Here is a 23244-nt window from a genome sequence, read left to right as displayed (position 1 = left end):
CAATAAATTTCCAAGTTCATAGAAGGACCTTAAGATGCTTGAATACTTTGATTGTGTATTCAGCTTTTTCTGATGCACTTGGTGTGCAGATAATGTTTCTAAGTGATGCTACAGGAACAGAGGGTGCAGATTATTATCCATATGGATTGAACGAGTGCGTGAAAACATAGACTACCGGGCTGAATGACTGCACGTATTATTCGGGGTTGTGGTAAAGGCGGCTTGAAAATGTAGATTAATCACTTATGCGGTTAATTTGGAGCGTGTGTAAATTTACATAAATCGGGTAGATAGCGTCTTAATATGAAATTTAAATATGAAACTTGAGTGTCGGGTTTCGTCGTGTGTGTTATTTGTTGACAAAGAGTCAAGGCTCAACAGAGAGTGCGAATTTCCGAATCGTTTACCACTTTTGGGTTATTTTCGCGAGTTAATTTTATCTGTCAAATGAAATTCATTGGAGAATATTGCGTATGTATTCATGTTTCTTAAGTCATCCTTTACCTGTACGTATTACAGAACGTCATCCTTTACCTGTACGTGTTGCAGAAGGCCGTCATCTACCTGTACGTGTTGCAGAACGCCGTCATCTACCTGTACGTGTTGCAGAACGCCGTCATCTACCCGTCCGTGTTGCAGAACTTCGTTATTTACCTGTACGTGTTGCATTACGCGGTTATTTACCTGTACGTGTTGCATCACGTCATCCTTTACCTGTACGTGTTGCATCACGTCATCCTTTACCTGTACGTGTTGCAGAACGTCATCCTTTATACCTGTACGTGTTGCAGAACGCCATTCTTTACCTGTACGTGTTGCAGGACGCCGTCATTTACCTGTACGTGTTACAGAACGCCATTCTTTACCTGTACGTGTTACAGAACGACGTAATTTAACCGTACGTGTTGCAGAACGCGGTTATTTACCTGTACGTGTTGCAGAACGTCATCCTTCACCTGTATGTGTTGCAGGACGCCGTCATTTACCTGTACGTGTTGTAGAACGCGGTTATTTACCTGTACGTGTTGCAGAACGTAATCCTTTACCTGTACGTGTTTCAAAACTTCGTTATTTACCTGTACGTTTTGCAGAACGCGGTTATTTACCTGTACGTGTTGCAGAACGCCACCATTCACCCGTACGTGTTGCAGAACGCCGTCATTTACCTGTACGTGTTGCAGAACGCCGTCATTTACCTGTACGTGTTGCAGGACGCCGTCATTTACCTGTACGTGTTGCAGAACGTCATCCTTTATACCTGTACGTGTTGCAGAACGCCATTCTTTACCTGTACGTGTTGCAGAACGACGTAATTTAACCGTACGTGTTGCAGAACGCGGTTATTTACCTGTACGTGTTGCAGAACGTCATCCTTCACCTGTATGTGTTGCAGGACGCCGTCATTTACCTGTACGTGTTGCAGAACGCGGTTATTTACCTGTACGTGTTGCAGAACGCCGTTATTTACCTGTACTTTTTGAAGAACGTCATCCTTTACCTGTACGTTTTACAGAACGACGTTGTTTAACCGTACATGTTGCAGAACGCCGTTATTTACCTGTACGTTTTGAAGAACGTCATCCTTTACCTGTACGTTTTACAGAAAGACGTTGTTTAACCGTACATGTTGCAGAACGCGGTTATTTACCTGTACGTGTTGCAGAACGCCGTCATTTACCTGTACGTGTTGAAGAACGTCATCCTTTACCTGTACGTTTTGCAGAAAGCTGCCATTCATGAACATTACAATCCTGGTCCCGCGTCTAAGAAATCATTATATAATTTATGTTCTTCTTAATCAAGACCGCATCCTTGGTGAAGTGGATGGAGCGTCTGCCGGGAGAGCGGAAGGTTGGTGGTTCGATCCCCGGCGTAAGAGCGTAATATGCCGGTAAAGTAAAACTTTCCTGTTAAAGGAATGGGAAGTTTCTGTGCCTCTAACACTTTTCTTTAAGTGACCGCGGGTCTAATTCGCACTATGATGTATAACCTTATAATAAAAAGTACACCAGGGTGCACAAGTTTCGTCACAATAATAGCCAACATCGAAAACGTCATTTTTTTCAACCTCTAGATGTATATTATAGATTACATGATTTTAGAAGCAGGTGAACGCAATGAAAAACATAATGAGTTTAGGCAAAGTGGTATTTTTTGCCCCAGTATCGTGAAAAATCACATTATTCTCAAATAGCATAGTCTTTTCTCAATACCAATCGTAATTTCCATCTCGCAATAAGTATTTAGCACTTTTTGTGAGACACAGGTGTTGAGAGTGCCCTCAACGACGCAACAGTGGAGGGTTTCGATGTCCCCTGCTAAGTCGGTTTGGAATTCAATGAGCTGACAAAAACGTGTGGTTTCTTTCAACTTGACGCTGTATTCTCTTTATAAGTTCTCCGGCGCCCGCGCATGGGGGCGCAGTTTGTTTACTCGAAATATGATGCGTAAATTAAAAAAAATGGAAAGATCCGTTGGATACCGTCAACAAAAGCGTATCAAAATTTTTGCAAATATTGGGTTTGTGAATCATCTTTTTGACAACGCTATGGGATTGTCGTTCATTGTTTGTGTAGCCTATTCGGGCCAAGAGATCACGTGACCCTATGTGGGGATTTGGGATCATATAAAGTACACCTCATGGGATTCATGAGATATGAGAAGATGTAAGTGTCTTGTCTGTCTTATATGTAACCATAAAACAGGTTAGTCGAGTAGCTGCTCGTGGAAAAAAGACACGCGTTATTAGCTATTGTGTTGACATAACAAGAAAAGCGTTAAGCCGCAGTTGGGTGGCACAGTAGATGGTGTGTTTGCTCGTCACAATGTACTTCCGGGTTCAATTCCCACATTAATGTAATTATAGAAGCTTATTCGTGGTGTTCCATACTGTCATATTACCATATTAAACCATATTCACTATGTCGATAAGGTTGTGCGTGACACAGGGGGATTCATATTAAAATTAATATCTTTTGTCACATTGTCAGGGGTCATTGCTTCGCAAACAATGATGCAGGTGCATCATGATGTATGTCGATATATTTAAGATGATTAATAGACACAGTCTCAGGGGAAGCAGAATGTTTCTTCAGCAACCCATGCTTGTCGTAAGAGGCGACTAACGGGATCGGGTGGTTAGGCTCGCTTACTTGGTTGATGAATGTCAACCTACCCCAATTGCGTAGATCGATGCTCATGATGTCAATCACTGGATTGTCTAGTCCAGACTTTTTTCAGACAGCCGTCATATAGCTGGAATACTGCAGTACAAAAAAAACAAAAACAAAAACAAAACAAAACAACAACAAAACACAAGTTCTACATTAGCTGCAAGCTTGCTGATTTGGGTGAGTGGGTGAGTGAGTATGGTTTTACGCCGCTTTTAGCAATATTCCAACAATATCACGGCGGGGGACACCAGAAATGGGCTTCACACATTGTACCCATGTCGGGAATTGAACCCGGGTCTTCGACGTGACGAGCGAACGCTTTAACCACCAGGCTACCCGACCGCCCCCTTTCTGATTTGGCGTTAAGTGAGTGAGTGAGTATGTTTTTACGCCGCTTTTAGCGTTATTCCACCAATATCCCGGCGGGAGACACCAGATATGGGCATCACACATTGTACCCTGACGTGGCGTTAAAAACTAATCATTCACTCACAAACTGTACAAATGGCAGGAAATTGAAATTCGGACGAAAACGTTTTTTGAGTTATTTTTCGCCGTGAAAAAACAGACAACGCTAAATACTTACACAACTCCATCCTAAAACACCATCCTTGTATCGCCGCCAGAATGACACTGAAGGATCATTAGGAACACGATGTTATCTACATAAAGAATACAGCAATCGTGAACACACAAAAACAAACACGAAATACATTTAAATTTAATTTCACTTTAGAGTCTATTTCAGTATAATTCTTCTTACAAAGTACTTCCTTGTACACAGATAACGGTTTAATTCGCAACTAATACCGTGCGAACTCTATGGTTTAGATTAATAAGAAATCCTATTTAAATAAGATTATGATTATATATTATGTCCTATTGCAATTGAACCCTGCTTATCCGGACCAAAGGTATCCGGAAACCTCTCCTACCGGACTATATTTACTTGAAACGAAATATACACCACATAAAATGTTTCATTTATCAAGAAAACCGGTTTCTGGATCCGGACAGTGAATTTCAATATATTCATATATCCGGATATTCGTTTATCCGGACAATATTTGAATAAAAGGGAAATGTCTCCGGATAAGGAAGGTTCGACTGTATATCAATCTTTTAGGAATTTAGATAAACGTGAGTGAATATGGTTTTCCATCTCTTTTAGCACTCTTCCTGTAATATGACAGCGGATACCTACAACGGGCTTCACGTACCATGGGGAGAAACGAACCCGGTCTTGGCGTGACGAGCGAACGCTTTAACCACTAGGTTACCCCACCATCCAGTTAAATGTGGTTATGATTATAAATTAGTATTTCAAGTTTGTAAATTTATCAGGAGGGATAAGTTAATAATGATTAAGATAGTTATTATCTCTGAAATGTATGACGCGTGTTGTCCTTTATTGGGATTTGAACGAGAGGAGATTATCAACGCGCGAGGTTGGCGGTGTGTGAGTGTCGTGCTGTGTGTGTGCACATTTCAATCAACGCGTAGGTGTTAATCTGCTCCGTGTATACATGACGTAAACCCACCTCTCGCCTCTCAGCGACATGCCGGGAAAGGAGGGATGTGGGGGTGGTGCGTAGAAATACTTGCTGAATCGGGGAGGGGACTCGTACACTGGGGAGGGGACTCGTACACTGGGGAGGGGACTCGTACACTGGGGAGGGGACTCGTACACTGGGAAGGGGACTCGTACACTGGGAAGGGGACTCGTACACTGGGGAGGGGACTCGTACACTGGGGAGGGGACTCGTACACTGGGGAGGGGACTCGTACACTGGGGAGGGGACTCGTACACTGGGGAGGGGACTCGTACACTGGGAAGGGGACTCGTACACTGGGGAGGGGACTCGTACACTGGGAAGGGGACTCGTACACTGGGGAGGGGACTCGTACACTGGGGAGGGGACTCGTACACTGGGGAGGGGACTCGTACACTGGGAAGGGGACTCGTACACTGGGGAGGGGACTCGTACACTGGGGAGGGGACTCGTACACTGGGGAGGGGACTCGTACACTGGGGAGGGGACTCGTACACTGGGGAGGGGACTCGTACACTGGGGAGGGGACTGGTACACTGGGTAGGGGACTCGTACACTGGGAAGGGGACTCGTACACTGGGGAGGGGACTCGTACACTGGGAAGGGGACTCGTACACTGGGGAGGGGACTGGTACACTGGGTAGGGGACTCGTACACTGGGAAGGGGACTCGTACACTGGGGAGGGGACTCGTACACTGGGGAGGGGACTCGTACACTGGGGAGGGGACTCGTACACTGGGGAGGGGACTCGTACACTGGGGAGGGGACTCGTACACTGGGGAGGGGACTCTTACACTGGGGAGGGGACTCGTACACTGGGAAGGGGACTGGTACACTGGGTAGGGGACTCGTACACTGGGGAGGGGACTCGTACACTGGGGAGTGGACAACGGTTTGGGGGAAACGTCTACTCAGTACTGAGGAAGATGAGGAAGAGAGATGGGGAGGATGGAATGGGTGGATGGGGGTTGTGGGATTGGGAGGTTTTGGTGTTAAGTGATATATCCCAGCGACATTCAGCTGCCACAGCGGTATTGAATCAGGTGTATAGATAGGTTGATTAAGTGCGGAGGGTGTGGGTCGGAATGATGAATGGGGTACCATGGTCGGGTGGAAATGATTGTGTTCAGTGGAAGGATGGAGTACGTTGGTCGGGTGGAAATGATTGTTATCAATGGAAGGATGGAGTACATTGGTCGGGTGGAAATGAATGTGATCAATCGATTGGGTACTTTGGTCGTTTGGAAATTGTTGTGATCGGATGGATAGGGTACTTAGGTCGGTTGGAAATGGTTGTTTGTCTAGTGAGGACAGCAAAACACAACCAACAGTGTAAAAATACCCACACTTCCTTCACAGTATGACATTCAGTAGGCATGACTGGGAACCAAAACCAGCGCATCCTGGCAGCCAAGGGGGATAACTATGCACAGTAGCTTATGTGTTAAGATCGAGGGCGATAATGGAAGAAATACCTATCCAACAGAGCCTGGCAGGGGGGGGGGGGTCTAATAAGGGGGGGGGGGGGGGGGGGGGCAAAGTGAGGGATAGTCAAGTGGGGTTAGTCAAGGAGACATCACCACACCACCTATATTTAAACAAACTGGAGCTACTGCATCTTTGTCATATTTTAATACGGATGTGTGATGTGTGCTTTTCTGACTCATCCCCCTGAAAACGGCAACTTGGCAAAATGTTTTTCTTGTTACAAAGTCTGATTATAAATATCTCCCGTCGTTTTCCTTTGTTCGCGTTTATAGTGTACACTCACGCTTACATTTCCATCTCAGGTAATTGACAAACTTGCCTCCACTTGTATATGTATTCTCTCCGGTGTCCTGTTAGTCCTCAAAGCTAACACAAACAATCATACTCATCCTAGTACATAAATATTTAAAGTTTGCCTGTCCGGATACTTATGCCACGCGATATAAGACATCATTAAACATCTGCAAACATGCACCAAGTTTATGTCAAAATAAAGCAATTGCCGAACTCATGACATCGTGACAACGGGCCTATTTCGGAAGATTAAAGGAAAACATCAGATAACTGCATATTCCAGTCATTCGTTGAAAATGGCTATATTTTTTTCCAACTTGCATCATCATCATAGATGCTAAACTGAGATTAGTTAATCAGATGGTGGATTTTCTGTTTTTGAACATTTGCACATGAAGGTCTGTATATTTCACACTACAAATACTTCATGTATCTGTGATCACTGTCAGCACGGGTATCAGCAAGACGCCATACACAAGTGCGTTGGGTTTAATGCCGCTTTGAAGAATATTTCAGTTAGATTACGACGGTAATAATAGTAGAACTAGTTTCAGATTGAAACAACTAACGGGGGCACCGGTGGCCCAGTCGTCTAAGGAGCCGCGATTCGCTGTGCAGAGTTGCATCCCCTATACACGCCAGAAACCTATCATTGTGGGTTCTAATCCCGGTTCGCCCCGATTACGTTTCTAGGTTTGTCAGCACCATACCCGTGCTCGTGGGTTTCACCGAAGTGGTAAACGTCTGAGACCTGCATCACTTCGGGCTTTCCTCCCACATTAAGCTGACACGCCGTGATATACCTGGAATAATGTTAAAAGCGGCGTTAAACCCAACTCACTCACTCACTGAAACTACTAACTATTTATACTGATGACAAATATGAATTCAGCATTGAATTATCAAGATATTTAGTCTGATGAGAACCAATGACAACAGCATGATAAGAACCAATGATCCAAGAACTTAAGCCATGCATTATTATGCCTGTATTGAAAAAGCAAATTCTTATTTTCCGATGAAAACCTTTGATCCGAACACTGAAAGAACAAGATTGCCATGCTCGTGGGAACCAGTGATCCTGAGGCAAAACATTTGTGCCAATAGTTGAAATAACCAAGTATTCATACTGATGAGAAATTTTGAATTCAGCATTGAATTATCAAGGTATTTAGTCTGATGAGAACTACTGATTCCAACACAGAAATAACAAGGTTGTAATGCTGATTGAAATCAGTGGGTGCGTGAGTGGGTGAGTGGTTTTACGCCACTTTTAGCAATATTCCAGCAATACCGGGGACACCGGAAATGGGCTTTACACATTGTACCCATGTCGAGAATCGAACCCGGGTCTTCGGCGTGACGAGCGAACGCTTTAACCACTAGGCTTCCCGACCGCCCCATGAGTGAGTGAGTGAACATTGTTAACAATGTCCAAGTTATATCACGACTTACCATAATCTAGTCTGAGCCCGCAAACAAGAGTGAGTTGGTTTTAACGCTGCATTTAACAGTATTCCAGTTATAACACGGCGTGTCAGCTTAATGTGGGAGGAAAGCCCGAAGTGATGCAGGTCTTAGACGTTTACCACTTCGGTGAAACCCACAAGCACGGGTATGGTGCTGACAAACCTAGAAACATAATCGGGGCGAACGGGATTCGAACGTCTCTCATGTAGACGACGAAGCAAGCCATATCCTAAACATCCCAAGCCTCATCTACAATTATTTGCTAAGTTTATATTTCTTCAGTTTCAGTAAAAATGAAGATATTCTATGGGCTACTTTCTATGATATATTAACATACAACTGAAAAAATACTCTTATTGATGTCTTAAAAAAATTGGTTTTAGAGACTAAATGTTGGCCTAGTCTTGAGGAAAGTATTACCAAGCTACTGCTTCCTCAACACCCAGACAGACCTCTCTTGTGTTACAACGTGGAGAAGGGATACTATTTTCCTCACAAGCACTGATTGATATAGTCCAGATTGGAAGTATGAATGTGATACAGCGAAGAAGAAATTACATACTAAATGCGTCAGTGCAACAGCGGCGAACTAGGAGATGCTGACAGGTAGGCGTGGCTATTTCAGGCTGAAATGTGCCAGGGATTTCTACCTGTCAGTCACTTGACTGACGTCATCAAACTTTCAGCTGCACTGTATCTCCCTATGAGCCTGCAGTTTGTTGCGATGGCGGTGTTATTGAATTGTCCAACACATTGAGTTTTGACCACGAAGGACTAATTCAATACAGCCGCGGAAGACCCGGAAACACAAAGTTACTTTTAGATATGTAACATTACGAGATAAGCATCACCGTGTCATTCACAATGGGCGGGTCCTGTCTCGCCTGGGGATGTTGTTGTATGTTTTGTAAGGGATACCACACTTTACAGTTTAAGTTTGGAAACGCAGATAAAATGTCTCCTTGCGGTTGACTTCTCCGTGACTTATGGCAGACACGTGGAGGACATTTCCAAATGTGACGCATCAGTGACAAAAATGATGTCCGTTGCAATTCCCTATTGTGACTTGTACCATATGTTCCCGTGGTTTTTTTCAGGTGAACAGTTGACTTGCCTTTGAATGTGTTTGTGACGGGGGCAGGATACGCTCACCTAGTTTCATTTCTATTTGACTGGGACTCATAAACACATACTCATGACATGGTCGGAATCGTACAATCGACTCTGCTTTTAATGCAGAGATTTCTATTGGAAATGGAAAGGGTTTTGTCTCTTTATTCCAACACAAATGAATGTGTTTCGAATTTAATTTGATTTTGTTACGAGCGTGAGAGCGTGTGTGCCTGAGTGAGTGAGTGATCACGCTGCTTTTAGAAATACTCTTTTAATATCACGACCGAGAACAGCGACGAAGGGCTTCGCATGGAATCGAACCCGTGAAAAGTGAACGCTTTAACCACTGGGCCAGCTTGCCATCCGCTGGCCTCTTGAAAATGGGAGTGTGCATGTAAGTGTATGTTGATCTTGTAAATGAAGTGCGTTTGTGTGTTCGTCGATAAAATCAAAGTATATCACACATCCTCTGACATGTCCGTCCATAGTATGTACACACTCATACCTTTCTGAACTCATCTCACACACCACCTTTCTGTACACATCTCACACAACACCTGTCTCTACACACATCTCACACACCTGTCTGTACACACATCTAACACACCACCTGTCTGTACACACATCTAACACACCACCTGTCTGTACACATCTCACACAACACCTGTCTCTACACACATCTCACACACCTGTCTGTACACACATCTAACACACCACCTGTCTGTACACACATCTAACACACCACCTGTCTGTACACATCTCACACAACACCTGTCTCTACAAACATCTTACACACCTGTCTGTACACACATCTAACACACCACCTGTCTGTACACACATCTCACACACCTGTCTGTACACATCTCACACAACACCTGTCTCTACAAACATCTCACACACCACCTGTCTGTACACACATCTAACACACCACCTGTCTGTACACACATCTCACACACCTGTCTGTACACACATCTCACATACCACCTTTCTGTACACATCTCACGAACGACCTGCCTGTACACACCTAACACACCTGTCTGTACACATCTCACACACCACCTGTCTGTATACATATCTCACACACCACCTGTCTGTACGCACATTTCACACACCATCTGTCTGTACACATACCTCACACAACACCCGTCTGAATACACATCTCACACACCTATCAGTACACACATCTCACATACCACCTGTCTGTACACACATCTCAGACACATCCTGCCTTTATACACATCTCACGCACCTGTCTCTACACACATCTCACACACCTGTCTCTACACACATCTCACACATCACCTGTCTGTACACACATCTAACACACCACCTGTCTGTACACACATCTAACACACCACCTGTCTGTACACACATCTAACACACCACCTGTCTGTACACACATCTCACACACCTGTCTCTACACACATCTCACACATCACCTGTCTGTACACACATCACCTGTCTGTACACACATCTCACACGACACCTGTCTGTACACACATCTCACACAACACCTGTCTGTACACACATCTCACACAACACCTGTCTGTACACACATCTCACACACCTATCTGTACACACATCTCACACAGCACCTGTCTGTACACACAATTCAGACACAACCTGTCTGTACACACATCTCACACAACCCCTGTCTGTACACACATCTCACACAACAACTGTCTGTACACACATCTCACACAACCCCTGTCTCTACACACATCTCACACAACATCTGTCTATACACACATCTCACACAACCTGTCTGTACACACATCTCACACACCTGTCTGTACACATCTCACACACTACCTGTCTCTACACACATCTCACACACCACCTGTCTCTACACATATCTCACCATCTGTCTCTACACACATCTCACACAAAACCTGTCTGTACACACATCTAAAACACCTGTTTGTACACACATCTCACACAACACCTGTATGTGAGGTGAGGTGAAATTGGGTTTAACGTCGCGTCCAAGATCATTGCACTTATATAGCGACGTTACACCTGTATGTACACACATATCACACAACAACTGTCTGTACACACATCTCATACACCACTTGTCTGTACACACATCTCACACACCTGTCTGTACACACATCTCACACATCACCTGTCTATACACACCTCACACAACACCTGTCTCTACACACATCTCACACACCTCTCTGTACACACATTTCACACACCTGTCTGTACACACATCTCACACCCCTGTCTACACACATCTCACACACCTGTCTGTACACACATCTCACACGCCTCTCCTTACACACATTTCACACACCTGTCTGTACACACATCTCACACACCTGTCTACACACATCTCACACACCTGTCTGTACACACATCTCACACGCCTCTCCTTACACACATTTCACACACCTGTCTGTACACACATCTCACACGCCTATCCGAACACACATCCAACACTGCGACGCACGACATTCACACAATCACACTCTGCAAGGCATATGACGTGGAAAAGTCGTCAGCTATCTCCAGTAATCCCAGCATTGCCAACACCGTTCCCCCCTAGATAGGAAATCTCCGCCCGTGTTTATAGATGCACTTTGTGGCCGGAATGCTTGAGGCTTCGTGAACAATCCATACAAAAAACGCGCTCGTTACGCTGAAATTGAAGACCCTAATGGGGATTTCCTTCCGAATATAAGTGTAATGCAATATTCAAATTACATCAAACTGACTTTTGTAATAAAACAACATATATAATTACACCGCCGCGGGTCAAATGCTATTGTCCAACAGCACAATAAGCTCGTGTTCTTGCGCCGAGTAAACAAGCATTCACAAGGCATTCATAACGATAAATATTCATAAATTTCGGCTCTCCTCCGCATTATGGTAGCATATCGCCAGGTAAAGTAAGCCAGCACAAAGGGTATATATTACTGGTATTCATATGATAATAATGTAATGACCCCTCTGGGGTCTCGTTCGACGCTCGTGTCACGACATAGTCCGTAACAATAGGGACTAAGACATGAAAATTACAAGTCAGTTTGAAAATTAATTATATCTCCGTAGAGACTTCTTTGATTAAGTGCCTTTCGGCATGCAAAGTTATAAAGATACGCGTATTCCTTACAGCTATAAACAAGATGACAACACGATTGACCCGGTTCGAGTCCTATGGTGCTTTGTATGTGTTGTTATAATTTCTCAACCCCACGTTATGACACTAATTTATGTTACATAAATTAAAGATCTGATTCAATAGGTCTTGGGGTCTAGCGCACTACTGAGCGGCGGCGATCACGCGTGAGGGAGACAGCTGGGGGAAGAAATTGTACCCTAAGTTCGGTGGGGTTGTTGGATACTGTTTAAACGACACAATGGTTTACAGTCATAAATAAGTACATTTTTGACGCGGGTTGACAACGGAATGTATGCGAATATACTCTTGACTTAATTACCTTCGGCTAATGTTACAAAGCTCAAAATATAACTATTAATTCCACCCGTTTCAATCCCACCAGCTTATAAGGCGGAGTCAAGTATCCGCACAACCCTCATAATTTCCGTCGTAGGAAAATAACACACGCGGGTTAATATGGCGGTTAATCCACTGGTGGCGGCCATCTTGAGAAATAATTTCTGCTACTTCCATAACGTGTGATCTTGGTCTTAAAGTATTAACCTCTTGAATATTGCCAATGTGGAAACTTGGATTTGTAGATTTTTGTAGTTTGAACATGGGGTTATTATCGAAATGTATATGCTTCAGGTTGAGTTTGATTTAGAAAGTGATAACTCAATTAGCTGGAGGGGAAGTGGGATGTCAGAAGCCAGTCTTTATTAGAAGACTAAAACCAAGTCAATGGAAGGGATAGATATATAATGACATGAACTTAGACAGGGTTTGGAATTTATACTTCCTTATTTTGAGTAGGTATATAGTTTCCTGAAGGCAAATCTACAGATGAGAAAAAAATGATCGCATTAGCTGATCAAAGAAGCCAGCATGAACCAATCAACTGGAGTGTAAAATATCACACAAGCGCAGCCAGCCAATACCACTGAGACAATCGTTCCACACACACGCATAACTAAGCCAATGAGTCTAGCATGTTCCGAGTGATCCTCTGTTACCTTGCCATTTTGCACAGTCCTGTTTTTATTTTATTTTGGACCGCCTCCGTGGTCTAGAGGTAGAACGTCCGCCCAGAGAGCGGAAGGTCCGGGGTTCGATCCCCGGCCGCGTCATACCAAAAGACGTTAAAGGATGGTACTTGTTGTTACCCTGTCTGGCACTCGGCATTAAGGGGCTAAAACAAGGACTGGTCGGCTCGGAGTCAGTATACTGTTTCTGAGTGGGGTATTCATGTTAAACTGCGGCATGGTATCTCAGTGGGCTAGAACTATAAATCGGCATCAGTCCGGACTAGTACAAGCAGCCACACACACACACACACACACTAACACTAACACTAACACTCACACACACACACACACACACACACACACACACACACACACACACACGTAGTCGCTATATAAGTGAGATAATCTTGGTCGCGACGTTAAACCCAATTTCACCTCACCCTCACCTCTTTTATTTTGGGGTAAGCGAATGATTGAGATGTTGGGAGGATGAGTGTATGAGAGAGTGAGTGAGTGAGATTTGTTTTAATAGATTTTAACATTACTCCAGTCTACTCTCGACGGAAGACGAGAACAGAAATGGGTTATGCACATGTCGGGAATCGAACCCAAGTCTCTGACATGACGTCCCAAACGCTTTAAACACAAGGCTTTTCCCTCTGCCTGGCCACTCACTTAAATAGTATAGTTTTAACCATACAGTATCAAGTTTTTAATCCTATATCAATAAACATGTCAGAAAACCACTGGAGAATTTAATTGCTCTTCATAGAATAAAAGACATTCAGTGCTTGCTCTGAAATAAGGTCACTCAGATGTTCAAGGTCACTGAACTTGCCCAGCACGCCTCTAGTGCGTCTACTTGCACAATATCATTTTTCCAAACGTTGGTTTTCGTTATCAAAATTGGAAAACTAGACTTCATGACGTTTGAAACCATCGTTTGTATCAGGTGTATTTAGAGCAGGACATAACGATATCGCTGTCCTGAAATAGATACTCGATTTGGCGAGTCAAAACATATGAACGCTAACATGAATGTCAGACGCGAAGATGAGGATGTTATTTAACATTAATGTGAAATCCAGTAAGAGCACTATATTTCAAGTCGTATGTCTGTGTACCACACACGACTAGTATCACACAATGATACCGTATTTCTTGTCGCTTGTGTATATATATCTCGGGGTTGAATGTTCTGATGTTATACAAAATCAAGAGTAAATTAATAGTTTTGATTGACACAAAATATGCACTTGGAAAATAATTAATCACTACCCCGTCTTTATCGATATATATTCTGAACTTCCATGATCTTTTTTTTAACTCATTTTGAAAAATGTCAAAAGATGCGTGATTACAAGTTGATACAAGAAAAATGGGTGTTTCTCCAGGGCCCACTTGCACAAAGCGATCTTAGCGCTAAGACTATCGCAAGCCTATGTTAAAGTAAGGGAGTTACGATCATGCTAGCGCTAAAATCGCTTTGTGCAAGTGGGTCCTGGTGATCACAAGTACGGGGTCATATATGATGCGAGTAAGTGAGTGAGTATGGTTTTACGCCGCTTTTAGCAATATTCCAGCATATCACAGCGGGGGACACCAGAAAAGGGCTTCACCCATGTGGAGAATCGAACCTGGTTCTTCGAGCGAACACTTTAACCACTAGGCTACCCCGCCGCCCCTTATATATGATGCGAAGAAGAAGAGGTAGCGTCAGCTTCCTATAGTCATGGAACAATTGTAAAATATTTTATTAAATAATCGGTTTGGTTTCTGTATTTCAATATGAATTTGTCACTTTGTAACCAAAAACAAATCTGAAAATGAATACAGAATGCGATTTTTTGAAGAGTCTATTTATACGAAAATAGGAAGTTGGCAGTGTTCATTTACCAGATGTATACTTTTTAGCATTAAGTCATTATCGTACATTCACTCTTATGTCAAGATTTGACAGAAGTATCATTTGAACGTTGCATCTTGTGCCGATTATTTTTGAAATCAATATTATACTGTTCGTTAAATAAGCTGGGTTCGAGGATACATGCCATCACATGAGAACTCTTTTTCTATGATTTTTAGCAAAAAAATGTAAGAATATTGGTTTATTGGTCACGCACCCCTAGGGACTTCGGGCAAGAATACACGCCCCCAGCAAACGATGCTTGTCGTCGGAGGCGACTAAATGGATCGGGTGGTCAGGATCTGTGACTTAAGTGATTGCATGTCATCGTATCCCAAATGTGTGGAGCGATACTCATTGTGTCAATCATTGGATTGTCTGGTCAAGACTTATTCATGGACCGCCGTCATATAGCTGGGATAGCGGCGTTAAACTTTACACAAGCAACAAGTATTGGTCACATTGACATTGTAGTAACCCTAGCGAAAATTACAAAAAAGCCCATTAAACACTCTTCGTCAATTAGTTGTCCTGCAATAAAAAATAGAACTAGGTTACAACAAACAAGTACAGTGAAACCTCGTTAATCCGGATCCGTTATTCAAGAAATCCAAATGAGTGAGTGGTGTAGCTTTAACACCGCTTTGGACAGTATTCCAGTTGTATCACGGCGTTTCTGCCTGATACAGGATAACGCGAAGTGATGCAGGATAACTCGAAGTGATGCAGGATAACTCGAAGTGATGCAGGATAACGCGAAGTGATGCAGGATAACCCGAAGTGATGCAGGATAACGCGAAGTGATGCAGGAAAACGCGAAGTGATACAGGATAACTCGAAGTGATGCAGGATAACGCGAAGTGATGCAGGATAACGCGAAGTGATGCAGGATAACCCGAAGTGATGCAGGATAACGCGAAGTGAAGTGATGCAGGATAACGCGAAGTGATGCAGGATAACGCGAAGTGATGCAGGATAACCCGAAGTGATACAGGATAACGCGAAGTGATGCAGGATAACCCGAAGTGATGCAGGATAACTCGAAGTGATGCAGGATAACCCGAAGTGATGCAGGATAACCCGAAGTGATGCAGGATAACGCGAAGTGATGCAGGATAACTCGAAGTGATGCAGGATAACGCGAAGTGATGCAGGATAACTCGAAGTGATGCAGGATAACGCGAAGTGATGCAGGATAACTCGAAGTGATGCAGGATAACCCGAAGTGATGCAGGATAACCCGAAGTGATGCAGGATAACCCGAAGTGATGCAGGATAACTCGAAGTGATGCAGGATAACCCGAAGTGATGCAGGATAACGCGAAGTGATGCAGGATAACTCGAAGTGATGCAGGATAACCCGAAGGGATGCAGGATAACCCGAATTGATGCAGGATAACTCGAAGTGATGCAGGATAACCCGAAGTGATGCAGGATAACCCGAAGTGATGCAGGATAACCCGAAGTGATGCAGGATAACGCGAAGTGATGCAGGATAACTCGAAGTGATGCAGGATAACTCGAAGTGATGCAGGATAACCCGAAGTGATGCAGGATAACGCGAAGTGATGCAGGATAACCCGAAGTGATGCAGGATAACGCGAAGTGATGCAGGATAACCCGAAGTGATGCAGGATAACCCGAAGTGATGCAGGATAACTCGAAGTGATGCAGGATAACTCGAAGTAATGCAGGATAACCCGAAGTGATGCAGGATAACCCGAAGTGATGCAGGATAACGCGAAGTGATGCAGGATAACCCGAAGTGATGCAGGATAACCCGAAGTGATGCAGGATAACGCGAAGTGATGCAGGATAACCCGAAGTGATGCAGGATAACGCGAAGTGATGCAGGATAACCCGAAGTGATGCAGGATAACCCGAAGTGATGCAGGATAACGCGAAGTGATGCAGGATAACCCGAAGTGATGCAGGATAACTCGAAGTGATGCAGGATAACTCGAAGTGATGCAGGATAACCCGAAGTGATGCAGGATAACTCGAAGTGATGCAGGATAACCCGAAGTGATACAGGATAACCCGAAGTGATGCAGGTCGACGTTTACCACGGTGGTGAAACACACGGGTATGGTGCTGACAATACAAGAAACAAGCTGGTAAACGGGAAATCGAACTCACGGTCTCAGGTTCCTGGCACACCAAAGGGGCGTAACTCTAAGGCTTATTGCAGCGCCTTATCATCCGGGCATGCGTTCGTCACCTGTAACAGTAGGGGGCACGGGTGGCCCAGTCGTCTAAGGCGCCGAGATTCGCTGTGCAGAGTTGCGTCCCTTGGCCACGCCAGAAACCTATCATTGTTGGTTCGATTCCCGTTTCGCCCCGATAATGTTTCTAGGTTTGTCAACACCATACCTGTGGGCACGTGGGTTTCACCAAAGTGGTAAACGTCTGAGACCTGCACCATTCCGGGCTTTCCTCCCACATTAAGCTGACGCGCCGTGATATAACTGGAATACTGTTAAAAGAGGCGTTAAAACCCAACCCACTCACTCCTATAATAGTAAACCGCCTCCGTGGTCTAGTGGTAGAGCGTCCGCCCGGAGAGCGGAAGGTCCGGGGTTCGATCCCCGGCCGCGTCATACCAAAAGACGTTAGAAGATGGTACTTGTTGTTACCCTGTCTGGCGCTCGGCATTAAGGGGCTAAAACAAGGACTGGTCGGCTCGGAGTCAGTATACTGTGTCTGAGTGGGGTATTCGTGTTAAACTGCGGCATGGTATCTCAGTGAGCTAGCACTATAAATCGGCATCAGTCCGGACTAGTACAAGCAGCCACACACACACATACACGTGTATACACGTCGCTATATAAGTGCAATAATCTTGGACGCGACGTTAAACCCAATTTCACCTCATCTCCTATAATAGTAACTACGGTAACAGGTAGGTATGGATATTATTCTCGGAGAAATGATGTATGCTTGATGCAGTGACGGTTGAGCACATAATGCCTCGAAATACGATCGGGATATGGATGTGAAGTGTCCAGTTCCAGTAATTCCACTGCTACGAAGACATCCGATAGACATGTTTACAACCTCTGACTGTAAGCAATGCCAGCCAGGTTATATTTGTGGGGCGGTCTCAAATATAAAGAAGAAATGATATATCATTTCGCTATTCATTAACAATCAGTTTATACTGGTGTCACAGGGGTCGGTTGTACGCATTCCTTTCCCTGTATCGTGGCTCGGATTGTGTTCACACGCAGAACAATAAATTGCTTATCCATGCGGAGCTTTTTTTAGAATATGTAGCAGGGAAGATGTTTTCTCCTGTCATTTCATACGCTCGTAAAACGTTTGTCATCTCCAGGTGTAACATTTACTAGGAAACCTACACTTATCAGTTTTGACGATCGTAAAGTATATGTATATATATATGTAGTTATACTCATAGGTAAAAGTAACGCTGATCATGTTCCTATCTATGTTATCTTTTAAGCACCTTACTGTTTTTTAATTATCTTTGAAGACTTTGAAGGGTACTGGGTTTATAATTGAGACGAAGATGGATCCCCTCCTCCCCTAGGAGTTTTAAATACTTTTAATTGCCGTTTTGTTTTCAAAAAATGCAAACCTGTAAATGTGTGTTTTTTCAGCACCAGTATTCGCGCTTTTATTCATCCCCATCCTCGATTATCAAGGATATTATATCTTCATATACTATTATTATGAATACTCGGGACCCATAGTTTCGTTTTGAGTCCGATTCGAAAGGCACGACGCTAAAAATAGCCGTCCAATCAAAGTACTCTCACAAGCGAGAGAAATTCTGTGCAAGTTAGAGACAGGTGCAATGGATTTGGTGACGTCAATTCCCAAACGAACCCACGGTGGAGAATAGGTCCAGGATATTTATAAGTGAGTGAACGAGTGGTTCAACGCCGCTTTTAACAGCATTCCAGTTATATCACGGCGTGTCAGCTTAATATGGGAGGGAAGTCCGAAGTGATGCAGATCGTAGACGTTTACCATTTTGGTGAAACCCACGAGCACGGGTATGGTGCTGACAAACCTAGAAACATAATCGGGGCGAACCGGGATTCGAACCCACAATCATAGGTTTCTGGCGTGCCCAAGCGACGCAACTCTGCACAGCGAATCGCGTATGTATGTATGTATGTATGTATGTATGTATGTATGTATGTATGTATGTATGTGTGTGTATATGTGTGCGTGTGTGTGCGTGCGTGTGTGTGTGTGTGTGTGTGTGTGTGTGTGCGTGTGTGTCGGAGTCACATAGGGTGCAGAAATAATAAAGATATCGAATTCTATTATAGGGTGTCTCAATGGGTGCTAGTATTGTGAAGTCGTCCACTCGATGTCTCATAGGATGGTAATATTGTGAAGTCATCCACAAACATAATTGGGATTCGAACCCACGATCAGAGGTTTCTGGCGTGCCCGGTTCGACCCGATTATGTTTCTAGGTTTGTCAGCACCATACCCGTGCTCGTGGGTTTCACCGAAGTGGTAAACGTCTGAGACCTGCATCACTTCGGGCTTTCCTCCCTCATTAAGCTGACACGCCGCGATATAACTGGAACACTGTTAAAAGCGGCATTAAACCCAACTCACTCACACACTCACTCAGACTGGATAATATAGAATGATTCAGTACATTAGAGAAATTTGAAAATGAAGAAAGTTAATTTAAGGATGCAAAAAGCTCATGTTATCCTGATACAGTCTGTCATACAGACCCTGATACAAATATATCCAATACAGCCGATGCAAGTCTATAATTTTTGGCAAGTCTAGATTACTGTCTGAAAATGAATAGAGTCTCTGGGCTCCTTTTCATTATATTTTTATTAAGATAATTTAACAACTGTTTTTTCTGTAAGATATGTTCATTTCAGAGACTAGGTGTTTGTCCAATCCTGATACAGCGACATCTGTTAACTCGAACTGCATTAACTCGAGACATATCGTTATTTTCCAGGCAGACTCTATAGCTTGATATCGGCACAACTGATGTCTCGATGTATGTTTTGTCGTCCCACGGACTTCGAGTAAACTGGTTTCCAAGTTTCACGGTGCAAATGGTTAAACTAAAATACGACACAGAGCGTGAATATCTTTCACTCTGCAAAACACATTCATATTCATACCTTGTCATTACTGGAAAAAGTATTCATTTTACTTGTTGCCACGTAATTGTTTTCTCCCAGATAGGATTGTGACAGGATTTATCTGTTTTGAGGTAAGGTTCTAACATTTTATTGAACACTTAAAATGGGTGTTTTTTAAAGGACATACTGTATTCCCATCCGCCATAAAGACATAAAATAAAACAGGTTCAGATACAGGTTACTTTTTTATACATTTATGTCTCTAGGTCTCTAGATGTTTTAGCTTCTTGCGCACAAATGTCTTAAATCAGAGAGACGGTCGGGTAGCCTAGTGGTTACAGCGTTCGCTCGTCACGCCGAAGACCCGGGTTCGATTCCCGACATGGGTACAATGTATGAAGCCCATTTCTGGTGTCCCCCGCCGTGATATTGCCTGAATATTGCTAAAGAGCAGCGTTAAACCATACTCACTCACTCACTTAAATCAGAAATGGCGTTCTTTCTTATTCTAGCGCTCTCTGCCACCAAACAGACACTTTACAAACTAGATTCATTTAGGAAAAAAGCACGAAACGAATCCGACGAACATGGAATTGAATAGTTATTAAATTGGGGAAGAAAATACTCGAGTATCACTTTGATTAGGGAGCTATCATCGCAAAGGAAAGTTAGCTTGTTCGGGAGTAGATAGACAATGGTGGCTATTCGCTATACATTTGAGTGTGTCTGAACAAAAGCCATAAATACTCCTTGATAATGGTTTTCACCCAACCCGGGGTATCACATTGTCATCGGAATCACAGCAGCTGAGGTACAGGTAATATCAGGGAGATCGTATGTATTTCGCCTCTTAAAGTTTCATTGAACTAGTTACCAAAATTCCTTTTTCTTTTCAGAAAACGCATCACTGATCCTGGTAAACCTCAGAACGAGTACAACTCGGAGTTGTTACAATGAATTAGTACTGTGTGTTGTTGTACGGTACAATTCGTACTTACACGAGTACAACTAGTTTTTGTTTGTTTGTTTGTGTTGTTACACGCCGCACTCAGCAATATTCCAGCTATATGACGGCGGTCTGTAAATGATTGAGTCTGGACCAGACAATCCAGTGATTGACATCATGAACATCGATCCACGCAGTTTGGATCGATGACATGCATCAACCAAGTCAGCGAGCCTGACCCACCGATCCCATTAGTCGCCTCTTACGACAAACATGGCGTCTTTTACGGCAAGCATGGGTTGCTGTTGTGGTTACATCGGTGGTGTAGTGGTTATATAGGTGGTGTAGTGGTTACATAGGTGGTGTAGTGGTTACATAGGCGGTATAGTGGTAACATAGGTGGTGTAGTGGTTACATAGGTGGTGTAGTGGTTACATAGGTGGTGTAGTGGTTACACGGGTGGTGTAGTGGTTACATGGGTGGTGTAGTGGTTACATAGGCGGTGTAGTGGTTACATAGGTGGTGTAGTGGTTACACGGGTGGTGTAGTGGTTACATAGGTGGTGTAGTGGTTACATAGGTGGTGTAGTGGTTACATCGGTGGTGTAGTGGTTATATAGGTGGTGTAGTGGTTACATAGGCGGTGTAGTGGTTACATAGGTGGTGTAGTGGTTACATAGGTGGTGTAGTGGTTACATAGGTGGTGTAGTGGTTACATCGGTGGTGTAGTGGTTATATAGGTGGTGTAGTGGTTACACGGGTGGTGTAGTGGTTACATGGGTGGTGTAGTGGTTACATAGGTGGTGTAGTGGTTACACGGGTGGTGTAGTGGTTACATAGGCGGTGTAGTGGTTACATAGGTGGTGTAGTGGTTACATGGGTGGTGTAGTGGTTGCATAGGTGGTGTAGTGGTTATATAGGTGGTGTAGTGGTTACATAGGCGGTGTAGTGGTTACATAGGTGGTGTAGTGGTTATATAGGTGGTGTAGTGGTTACATCGGTGGTGTAGTGGTTATATAGGTGGTGTAGTGGTTACATAGGTGGTGTAGTGGTTACATAGGCGGTATAGTGGTTACATAGGTGGTGTAGTGGTTACATAGGTGGTGTAGTGGTTACATAGGTGGTGTAGTGGTTACACGGGTGGTGTAGTGGTTACATGGGTGGTGTAGTGGTTACATAGGCGGTGTAGTGGTTACATAGGTGGTGTAGTGGTTACATAGGTGGTGTAGTGGTTACATCGGTGGTGTAGTGGTTATATAGGTGGTGTAGTGGTTACATAGGCGGTGTAGTGGTTACATAGGTGGTGTAGTGGTTACATAGGTGGTGTAGTGGTTACATAGGTGGTGTAGTGGTTACATCGGTGGTGTAGTGGTTATATAGGTGGTGTAGTGGTTATATAGGTGGTGTAGTGGTTACATAGGTGGTGTAGTGGTTACACGGGTGGTGTAGTGGTTACATAGGCGGTGTAGTGGTTACATAGGTGGTGTAGTGGTTACATAGGCGGTGTAGTGGTTATATAGGTGGTGTAGTGGTTACATAGGTGGTGTAGTGGCTACATAGGCGGTGTAGTGGTTACATACGGGGTGTAGTGGTTATATAGGTGGTGTAGTGGTTATATAGGTGGTGTAGTGGTTACATAGGTGGTGTAGTGGTTACATAGGCGGTATAGTGGTTACATAGGTGGTGTAGTGGTTGCATAGGTGGTGTAGTGGTTGCATAGGTGGTGTAGTGGTTACATAGGCGGTGTAGTGGTTATATAGGTGGTGTAGTGGTTACATAGGTGGTGTAGTGGTTACATAGGCGGTGTAGTGGTTACATACGGGGTGTAGTGGTTACATAGGTGGTGTAGTGGTTACATACGGGGTGTAGTGGTTATATAGGTGGTGTAGTGGTTACATAGGTGGTGTAGTGGTTACATAGGTGGTGTAGTGGTTGCATAGGTGGTATAGTGGTTATATAGGTGGTGTAGTGGTTACATCGGTGGTGTTGTGGTTATATAGATGGTGTAGTGGTTACATAGGTGGTGTAGTGGTTGCATAGGTGGTATAGTGGTTATATAGGTGGT

At 43.9% G+C, this 23244-nt stretch overlaps 1 protein-coding gene across 1 annotated transcript; it reads right to left on the bottom strand.

Moving 5' to 3' along the window:
- Positions 1-4724: 4724 nt before the first annotated feature.
- LOC124112840 (extensin-like) lies at positions 4725-5831 on the bottom strand. Its single transcript, XM_046472998.2, has one exon. The coding sequence runs from the start codon at positions 5829-5831 to the stop codon at positions 4725-4727; it is 1107 nt and encodes a 368-aa protein (XP_046328954.2).
- Between the last annotated feature and the right edge of the window lie 17413 nt (positions 5832-23244).

This window comes from Haliotis rufescens, unplaced genomic scaffold, assembly GCF_023055435.1.
Source record: "Haliotis rufescens isolate VD_foot unplaced genomic scaffold, xgHalRufe1.0.p SCAF_19, whole genome shotgun sequence".
In the NCBI taxonomy this organism is placed as follows: Eukaryota; Metazoa; Mollusca; class Gastropoda; order Lepetellida; family Haliotidae; genus Haliotis; species Haliotis rufescens.
Note: the sequence above shows the minus strand (reverse complement) of the source record. Positions and strands in the feature narration are given on the sequence as shown.